This window comes from Sinocyclocheilus anshuiensis, unplaced genomic scaffold (assembly GCF_001515605.1).
Source record: "Sinocyclocheilus anshuiensis isolate Anshui unplaced genomic scaffold, SAMN03320099.WGS_v1.1 scaffold807, whole genome shotgun sequence".
NCBI lineage: Eukaryota > Metazoa > Chordata > Actinopteri > Cypriniformes > Cyprinidae > Sinocyclocheilus > Sinocyclocheilus anshuiensis.
In genome coordinates, this window is record NW_015551077.1 from 517,048 (window position 1) to 528,122 (window position 11,075).

The 11,075-nt window shown below is 35.1% G+C and overlaps 1 protein-coding gene and 1 pseudogene across 1 annotated transcript in view; both read right to left on the reverse strand.

The window, feature by feature from the left end:
• Positions 1–2,675, reverse strand: part of LOC107662469 (uncharacterized) — a 29,673-nt gene extending 26,998 nt beyond the window's left edge. The window contains exon 1 of the mRNA XM_016452512.1: positions 2,190–2,675. Coding sequence (XP_016307998.1) covers positions 2,190–2,610 — 421 coding nt within the window. The 5' untranslated portion in view covers positions 2,611–2,675. The remainder of the gene's footprint in view (positions 1–2,189) is intronic.
• A 1,805-nt stretch (positions 2,676–4,480) lies between these two features.
• On the reverse strand, positions 4,481–5,405 carry LOC107662470 (erythroblast NAD(P)(+)--arginine ADP-ribosyltransferase-like; annotated as a pseudogene).
• Between the last annotated feature and the right edge of the window lie 5,670 nt (positions 5,406–11,075).

The following is an 11,075-nucleotide window of genomic DNA, read 5'->3' on the forward strand; positions in this document are numbered from 1 at the left end:
GAGACAAAAACATTAAAACCCATTATAAACGAGGCATTTGTTGCATCCAGTGGGGACATAATTACGGATTATAATGACTTATACTGTCTTTTTACACGTTGCGTTGCACCGCGCCGCGTAAACATAAAACCATGTCTGCATTTGTGATCGGAGAAATGACAAACAAGAAGCGCTACTCTACACTGCTCAAAACTCGCGTTTGAATCATCAGTGGCAAATTCTTTAAATATGAAAAAGTAGTTTCGCTTTCGCAATGAAACCCACAGCATCTTCACAACATGGCGGCGGGCCGGCGGCGGTGGCAGCAACAATAAAGTTACGCCTTCTTTCTTTGCGTGAACATTTGGCCGGTGTTATGCAAATCTTCCCACACAGTGATGTAGGTATGTGGGGGCGTGTTTAAACGAGGCGTTTTAGGAGGGCGTGGACAAGTCTTAACTTTTATAAAGAATATCTCTTTGGGTTTGAGACTTTAGTCTTTGCAACTTTAGGGATCTTATCTATTCACGAACTGCTTGTAACACTCCAAAGAGAAAGGAAAACTTGAAATCGCATCATATGACCCCTTTAATTCTACTGGTCTTTATACCGAACATATCGAGCGCCCTCTTCAGGTGCCAAATCAGACTGCTACTGTTGATCTAAAATCAAGAAGGGTCCCCAACACAAGACTGAGAGTTAAATTGCTAGAAATGTTCTACCAAGGTCTTCTATAACGGTAAAGACGGTTGATTAATTGCATGAATAAATCATTAGACCCCTATAGCTTGAGTAATAGCTCAGCTATCCTGATAATTTGGCCTGTTTATCATCCTCACATTAATCTGTCTACATCAAACTGCAAGATTAAGATAAATTAGCCGACGAGCTTAACCTAGACAGTTTAGTTTGAGGCCATATGCTGGGTTTTGCCCGTAACTGCTTGTCGCCCGGGCTATCCGGTAATCTCCTCAGAGGGGCAGATTTAAGCGGGCTATTTTCTGCCAGCTCTTAGTGGGACACGCTGGCTTAAACTGAGTTTGTGGGGCATGCAGGCCTGGTTGGTGTCTATACTTCCATGCTATTCAGCTGGGGCTTTAACTACTCTTTAAGATTAGATTAAGATAACAAACTTCAGCAATTTGCAAAGGTGTTTGTGAAGGTACTGAGGCTTTGCATTTATGCAGGATCCTACGCCAACATCATTTATGTTCATATTTTTAATAAAAAAATATAATAATGATAATGATGTTTCAGATATTCTCCTATGATTCACATTACCCCTTAATATGGAATAGCTTGCTTATCCTCACTCCCTTGTCTGGGAGAATGTCACAATTCATGTTTAGGTCACATTTCACCTCAAAATCAGAACAAATCAATAAGAAAAATTAATTAATTAAAATGAAATTGAAATCTATACTTAGGCATATTATTTATTGCTTTTTTTATTAATAATATTTTAGGATATTATTTTCATCGTTATTAAGCACATTTCTCTCAATATTGTCATTATCATAATGTAAAAAATTGCCTTGTGCATGAGAGAATCTAACAGTTCATGTTCAGGTCATATTTCACTCCAAAATCTGAAGAAAATAATAAGAAATATTAGTTTATTTATTTATTTCAATGAAAATGAAACCTATATGTGGGAGTATTATTTATTGATTTATTGATCTCACAGTTCATGTTCAATATATCTATATCTACTGTATATATATATATGATAATGAAACCTACACTATATTTAGGAGCATTATTTATTGCTTTTTTGCATTAACAATCATTTTATGACATTGTTTTCATCTCTGTTAAGCACATTTCTCTCAATATTTTCATTATTGTAATGCGAAAAAAAAAATCATGAAAGGAAATTAATCAAATAAAAAAATAAGAAAATATATGGATTAAGATTTTTTGCAAAATAACATGATTATTTTGTTTACTGTCTTTTCACATTTGCTATTACTGTATTGCAAAAAAAATCTCATTACTGTAATGCAAAACAACAACAATTTTTTTCATTACATAAGAATCAAATGAGAATAATGAAATGCAAGAAATGTTTAAAAATATTACATTTTCCTTATGTAGCATTTTTATTTATTTAGTTAGTCAGTTAGTTTTGTTTGGAGTGAAATGGGACCTGTTTCCATGAGGTTCGCCCACCTTTGTTCTAAATAGACAGCCGATGAAGTCTGATTTACCTTCACAATCCAACAGGAAGCAGGTAAGCAGGTGAGGACACACTTCCTCCAGCACGGAGCAGAAGGCGTTGAACGCACACGGGCCCTTCTGGGACAGCTGATCCAAGAAGAGCTCGGCTCGTTTCTTGCTGGAGTCTTGACCCAGTATCTCTTTGTATTCCCCGAGAGAAAATACTTTGTCATACACCAGGTACGGCAGCACCTTGTTGACATCCAGTTCCTTCTGGATCATCTCCCTATGCTGTTTCAGGACCTTAGCAACCCATTTCTTTCTCTTCCTGTTGACAGGCTTTCTTCCTTTAGTCCTCTGTCTTTTATTCTTCTTTATTAACCACTTTTTAGTGCCACTTCCAAACATCTTCACGTTGAGGATTCCCACTAAGACGTCTTGAACAGTTCCATCAAAGAAAGGAAAGTGCATATTTTTTACAACCAATACATGATCATGCTTGTATGTTCTGCTCGTATTTGTTGTGACACCCAAAGTGTCTGGGGCAGCAGGACAATCTGGACAGAGACAAAATACTGCTTACAGATGGTAATAGGATTAGCTTTGTGTTAAGCAGACTACGGTTAGGTTGATCTGTCTATTGCTAGTTTGGAATACATCAGTGTATATGCAATCTGAGGTTGTAGTTGTTTAAAAAACAAAACAAAACAAAAACAAAAAAAACAGCACATCAAATCTGTAAAAAAAAAAGAAAAGTTAAATGAATTTTATAGACATTTGATTTTTTCATAATCGTAAACATATATGCATTGACAACAAAAGAGTAATTTGAAAGCTTAATTAATACGCTTTATTTTATATTTACTGAATAAAGGCTATATGTACTATTTTCAGTAAATATCCTGATTGCAGTAGCAGACTATACCAGTAGAGGGAAGCACAGTCTTGATTGGCTCACTGTTTATCCCAGGTTAGCCTACTACTCATACAGAAAATCTCTGCAAACCAGTGTTTTTTTTTTTTTAGTATCATTGAGATATATATTTTAAAATCTATTATTAATTTCTATTAGTTTTTATTTCTTTACATTTTCTGTGTTGCCGTCATTTTTATTAGTCTTATAACCCTACTGCGAGCTACCAAAACATTTGGGTTATTACCATAAGAAAGTCTAAAACTGTGTTGAATTATGGTCTTGAAATAAAAATGATCATACTCATAAAATAATTGGTTTTTATTTATTATTGTTATGTTACCTTATTAACGTCTGTGGTTTAATTAATGATTTTAATCATGTATTTGTTAATAAAGACTTGCTAGGAAAATTGGAATTTTAGTTTAAACTAATATTTAAAATAATACTATACTTAAATATATTAATTCTAGTATTTAATAGCAATTCTTCTCAAATCAGTGCCAACAAACAGCAGCTTGTGACCATTTATTCCATACGACTACATGATAACTATGTTTTTATGTTCCATAATGGTGGATTTTTTTTTTTGTATGTATAAGGTTCTATATGTGTATGTACAGAAACTGGCTCTCAGATGCTGAATAATTAATTACATTATATTTTTTTTGGATATGAATTTTCAGAACTTAAATTAGGCTGCATGATTGTTTTTAAGCATTCTTACTCTTCACAGCGATGCCATAGAAGAATCATTTTTGGTTCCACAAAGAACCATTCAGTCAAAGGTTCTTTAAAGAACCATCTCTTTCTTACCTTTTTTATAATCCGAAGAACCTTCTTTCGCCACAAAGAACCTTTTGTGAAACAGAAAGGTTCTTCAGATGTTAAAGGTTCTTTATGGAACCATTTAGACAAAAAGGGTCTTCTATGGCATTGTGAAGCACCTTTATTTTTAAGAGTGTAAATGAGTTTATTTTTAACTGGCTTACTAAAGTTAATAATTTATTGACACAATATTTTAGGTTGTGTCGTGTATTTTTGTATTGGATCAAATTTTCACATATAATGTGCCTCTCACATGCTTTGATGTACCTATGGGGCATGTTGTAACATTTCACTTCCCTCCTTTCTGGATAAATAGTAAAATATATACAATGTGTACATGAAACAAGACCAGAGGCATAAAAATAGAAAAGTCAATTGAACCCCAGGTGCATTTAACTCAAATTCAGAAAACCACTTTTCTCTCATATACAGTATCAAACTGTCCCCGAGTTAAATCTGACAAGCAATTCAAAGTTCAACAATAGGAAACATACAGTACCTACAAGTTAGCAGGTAAACACTTTGCAAAATAATGTTAAAATTAGTAAAACATTAAAACCAGAAACATGTTTTCCACTGTTAAACAACTTACAGTTCAGATCACTGATTTTTCCAGAGCTTACCAACGTGAACAGTGTCACACCAGAGATCATTCAGATCTGCTCTGTTCCTATCAGTGACTTTAAACATCTCGTATGAAGGAATCAGCACCTCTTCCTCATCAGGAAACGTAGAATAATTGGCCACCTCAGCACCTTCACAAGTGTAGATTTCCAAACAAAATACTTTTCCGAAACCTTCTGCTACTGTACGGTTAAGAGACGAGGATGCAAATGAGCCGAAACGAACCCCTGTGTTCAGAACATCCCTATCAAGGGCAACATCTGTATAAGTCGACTTACAACCTTTTTGTGATTTCTTCAGAATCTGTATCGCTTCATTTAAGAAAAAGTGAAGTGAATACCATGTGTATGTCTTGTTTTTGTATTTTTCTTTCTCACTACAGCATTATTGAACTCACGATATACTTCCTTATCAGTGTACGCGTAAATGGCGATTGAATGATTCTCTGTCAAGTCATCTTCTGGTGCCGAAGCATTGTTTTCAACTTCTTGCCAAGCCATTTTAAATTCAGCCGAGTTATTGAGTTCCTTCTCTAGGTATTCTGTCTCTACCTATTCCCTCTGTACAACCGTCATACTGGTCATCAACAGAATTCAGTGCCATGTTGAATGGAAAGGTCAGTCCTTCAGCAGCAGCTCTATGATCCTGTGGGAATCATAATGATCACGTCATCAGTATTCATGTCTGTAATATTCACAAGCTTTACCTGTCCTAGAGCGGCTGAAATGAGAAGAGGAGCTTCAATGAACAGCAGAATCAAAACCCTCAGATGCACTGAAGATATAATGCTGCACAGATGCTGAAAAACAAGAAACACAACAGGGTTTCATAAATGCTACGACTCCAGTGGGAAAATGTAGATAGATATGCACAATAAAATGTGTTCACCAACTTCGTACATAACATCTATATAATAATAATAAACCTTTGAGGCAATATCTACAGGCAAAACCATATAGTTTTTATACATATGTCAGTTTTGAGATGTTTTTTGAGATAAAGTATTTTTTCAGACTTGTGGAAAGAAAACATCCAAAATACACTTCAATTACATTTAATATTTTTAAAGGCTGTTTTCTAAAAGGGTTGGTTTATATAGAACTTGCCTGATTTTATACAACATTTTATTCCTAAAAAAATGGTGGAAATTATTGTTTTTCTGAGTGTTGACAGTATTTTCTGATGTATGGAGTTTTGTTCTAGAAATGTATGCAAATGAGTGCATATTTAATTAGATAACACCTCATTTGCATATTTAAACATAACATTTGAGAATTCCTAATGTAGTCAGTCTATTGGGGAAATATGCGGATATCTATTAGTTTTTTTCCTATTCACCTGGGGTGTCTCGTCATTATATTGGCAAATGAATCTGACACTGCCCCACAAAAAAACTACTAAAAAAAAAGTTTTATAAAATGGTAATACGCACATCAAACCCAGAATGTCAACTCAACATGTTCTTCATTATTACATCACTTATCAATATTTGGTGAAAAATCCCTTATTTTATAAAAAGATAAACACTGAATACATTCAAGAAGTTTTCTGCACATTTTAAATAGAAAAATCATGCACTTGAGTGTAAGTTCATGAAACTTCACCTTACACTGTGAACATTACACATCTAAAAACACCATAACAAATACTGGCAGAACTGCAAATTTTCATCATAAAATGGAAATAACTGAGTTAATAACTTTTTCCCTAAGAAGTGTTTGCTGAAATTCTACTTTCATTTGCAATAACTTGTTTCTCAGACTTTACACTCTTCTTCCCAAGGTTCAAGAAGACCTTCTGAATAAAATCAAACATATATTTTAACTCCTTATTGTTCTTTCTTCAAAGAGGACAATGAATGCATTGGTAAAGTCTCCCACGTTTTCCCAGAGGCAAACCAAAATGAAGTGGGGCCCCAGGCAAAATTAATAGATGAGGCCCTTCTAAAAGATTATTTTGTTAATATATCTTCATTACCTATATATATATATATATTTATACAACATACAAAAAGTAGTTAAAACACATATAATAGAACATAAATTGTTTATTTTTTTAAAACAAAGTGCTTATTCTTTAAAAAAAATATCAATATTCATCTTTATGACAGAAGATACAATACTGTACAATACAATCTTGAAGATACAGTACAATCTTCATATTTACAGTAACGGATTGTCGCCTTAAAAATGGTGCTTTCGAGCCTTAGCTACAGCAAATGCTGTCACTATGTCCTTCATATCCAGAGACCTTCGTATGTTCCGTTCAATTGAAATTAGTGCCAGTGCTGACAGCCTCTCTTGGTTCATTGTTGACCTGAGGTATGTTTTTATCAGCTTTACTAGTTTTATTAGTTGACAACTAATTATGTTAACTCAACTAATTTAATGTAGAAGAGCTAAATAAATAATGTCAACTAAGTAAATGTAATGATATTTATTTATATTGATTCGTGGCCTCCCCACTGGCAGCAAGATACAGTACCCAGGGATGCAAACTAATCATGTGTGACAAAGACGAGCACCCCCCCCTCCCCCCTCAAAATAAAACCCTACATTTTTTAAACACTTATAATAATTTAAAGCCTTTATTATTATTATTTTAACTCTGCCAAAAATTCACTTGAAATGTTCACTTTCATTCATGAAGAAGGCTTGTCTGTTTAACTGAACATGACTTTGAACACAACTTGTATTATCTTAGAGTTATTGACATATGGACATTAATTTGTTGCCAGAAGATGCTCCCCAGTGGGTCACAGTCACCTCTGGCTGTTTAAAGGATATTTTTTGATTGTAACCTTGAAACATGCATTTTCTAAAGCTGCTTTGATTGTGAAAAGCACTGTACCCTTACAAAAGTTAACCATGTTTTTACTATGGTAAAACTAGTAACCATGACTGTAGTAATCAGGGTTTTTTTTCTCAAACTAAGGTTTTGATATCATGGTTATACTATAGTAATATGTTAGTAATGCTGGAGTAAAACTGTGTGTTTTGACCCAGCAGTTGGGTTACTACCCAGAAGGTTGGGTTAAACATTTAACCAAACCGCTGGGTCAAAACAGCCCAATTGCTGGGTTTGTCCCTATTTTACCCAGCACTGGGTTGTATTTAACCCAGCATTTTTTAGAGTGTAGTAATCAGGGTTTTTTCCCCCCTCAAACTAAGTTTTTGATATCAAGGTTATACTATAGTAATAGGTTAGTAATGCTGGAGTAAAACTGTGGTAACTATAGTTTTTGGATTTACTACAACAATCATAGTTAAACAATGGTTGGTTATTGTAGTAAAACCATGGCTGATTATGTGGTTGACTTTTGTAGGGGTACAAATATGTGAAATGAATGCTTCTATTTGAAAGTCACATTGGATAAAACCATCTGATACTGTAAATAAATTTGTATATTTAATCTGATTCACTGAAAATAAATTACAGTACAGTACAGTACAATTGTGATGTGTGGCCCGCTGGTTTTATGTTAGCTGGGAAGAGACACCGAGCAAATGGCGCTTCCCTAATGGTAGTCTGAGCTTACTCACGCGAAAACTCCTGATATAATCAATAACTAACTACACAATGAATATCTTATTTACATCGTGTATGCTTTCTTTTTGTCTTGTGATAATAGGAAGATCTGTGAGCGTGTAGAACTAGTAAACTTGCGAAAACAAAAATTAGATCAGAGCGGATTCTGATTAATCAGTAAACACCTCTGATTGGCCATAGCTTTCAACAGAGATGCCTGTGATTGGCTACAATACTCAACGCTGCAACGTTGTAAATAGAAACTTTTGGTTTTGTAATTCGGAACCAGAGCGTGCACACAAAAACACACGCGTCTTTCCCGGTACCACCTATAATATGCTGCTGCTTAGTGCAACCCTAGCTAACCTGTTTCCCAGTAACCCTATTAGTAATTGGACTATTAGCTACCAGTAATTAATCTTGCAAATAATTAAACGAAAATAAGATGGAATTAACAACGAAAACATCTGTTTGTCATATAATTATCCTTAAGTCACTCTTATGTCTATCATTTACAGCTGTCATGTTTCCTCTTTTCCTCCTCTTGCTTTTTTTCCGCTTCTGGCTGCCAGAAGGATACGTCCTCCATGTTTAAATTAGCATATGCAAGAGTAAGCGCTGTGCCAATTTGAGAACGGCGGCTGACGCATCACGAGGAAAACGCAAGCACATCCAGCGTAACGCGAGAGGGGCCCCCCTAGGGGGGATGCAGATGTATTGCTCCATGTTATATTAATAATGACATTTCCGATTGTTCAAATGGTCAGCTGTTGGGGGCCCCCTCAAAATGCGGGGCCCCAGGCAATTGCATGCCTTGCCTGCCCTATTGCTACGCCTCTTACTTGCTATAGTTAATGTTGAGACTGTCCTCTATCTGTATGCCAAATTTCATAACTTTCCCACAAACGGTTCTTTGGGCTGCCATAGACTTAAGAACAGAGGAAGAAGAGGAAGAGGAAGAAGAAGAAAAAGAAGACTAATGGATACAATAGGTGCCTACACACCTTCATTGCTTGGCCCCTAATAATAATGAAATATCTTATGTTGACCCAGGGACAAGCAGATTCACTTGAATCTCTTATTTACACTGACTGTATACTCTTTGTTTACTATAATGAAAGTATTTGCATGTAGAACTCAATAAGTAAACTTTTTGTGTAAAAAAACTAATTGTTCAGAGCAGATTCTGACTAATCATAGAGTAAACAACTCTGATTGGCCATTGCTACCAAGAGCTATGCTTGTGATTGGCTATAATACTAAACACTTTAAAAGTGCATCGTAAATAGAAATGTTCCCAAAATTTGGATTACATAACAATGAATTTCGATGAAAGGTGACAAGTTTGCACCACTGATTATTTTCAAATAGGTTTCCTAAACAAAATAACTCCCACGCCATTGGTTGTCAAACATTGAATCCCACCCCAAACTCATGCCATTGGCTGAGCAAGTGCCGCCATATACAGTAAAAGCAATATCACACTCACAAATTGTGCTGTATTATTATCGATTTGTAACTTTGATTAATTTTCAAACAGGTTTTATAAAAACATGAAAAATAAATAAACTACAGAGAGACAAATAAAAGATAAATACATAAATATCTAATTAAATAAAAATCACATGACATTCAGGAAGCCAAACTCATAAAGCCACCTTCCCTTCAGTAATCATCACAAAATAAATAAAATCATCTGTAATCAACATTACTAAATAATGGTTATGTTCATCTGAGACATCATAACTCTCTGATAACATGTGTTATATGTATCATTTCCGAGTGAATCCTCCCTTCACACGAACCTCATGCTGACTCATATTCTCATAACTCTTGATTTACAGTAAACACTAAATAATGGCATACAAAATGGTATAGCAATTTCACAAATATTTGCAGTTTCTTTAGACACTAATTTAGGTTGTTTAAAAAATTGTAAATAAGCAATTTAATGGTATAAAAATAACAGCAACCCTGAACAGCCTCAACGTTTAGCTCATTCAGTTCTAACAGACAACAGGCTGGTTATCACACATTATAAAAGTAGGCCTACTATGGTATTACCACCTGATATCATTTTACCATGATACCGCAACTTTTTTTATAAGACCAATTACATTATTGCATGAAGAGTGACTCATTCACTACTCCTGGGTATTTCATATAGCGTTGATCTTCCCACTGCAGCAGAAAGTGAATCAGTTAGATAATACGCCACTAGATAATGTCCCAAGATGCATACGTGACCGACCCAACCCTCACTTATCAATTCCACAATCAGAATCAAGGAGCTACATAAAATGTTTGATTCTCAGTAAATACACCTCCTTTATTGCAGCATCAGGAAGTTTCCACTATTTCAACTTTTTTTAGCATTACATTATCACCAGTTTGAATAACAATTAAACATTTACTTAAAAGTCCCCATCCACGTTAGAATCAGTGCATGAATAGATTTTATTATGTCTTACTGTCAGGGATCTGGAAGGAAGACCCATCAGCAGATTGAGTGATGAGGATTTATTGACAAAACAGACTGATACAAGAGGGTAGTGAGGTGCACAGGTGATACAACATCAGGAACACAGTAAACAAAGAGGAAGCTAGGGAAGACCACTGGAACAGTCTCGGGCAGCAACTGGCATTTTACAATAGCAGCAGAAGGAGCGGCAAGACCAGGCAGATAGAAAGGGCCAAGCAAGGTACCATAGAGCTGAACTCAGATACTTGTTGAACGCCGACTCGAAAGCGGACCAAGTACCAGGCAGGGAGAACCAGTGGCAGGAATCACAGGCACAGGTCAGGACGGGAACGCTTACACAAAGAAACAAGACAGGATAAAGCTCCAGTAACAATTACGCCAAAATAGGCAGGGGGATAAATAAAACAAAAGAACTGATAAGTAAAGTAACTAAAATAAGAAATAATTACCAAATCCAACCAACACCACTAACTTAAAGAATATCAAACAAATGCAAAAAACAAAAAAGATCAGAACTAGAAGAACTGGATTTAAAAAAAAAAAAAAAAAAAAAAAAAAAAA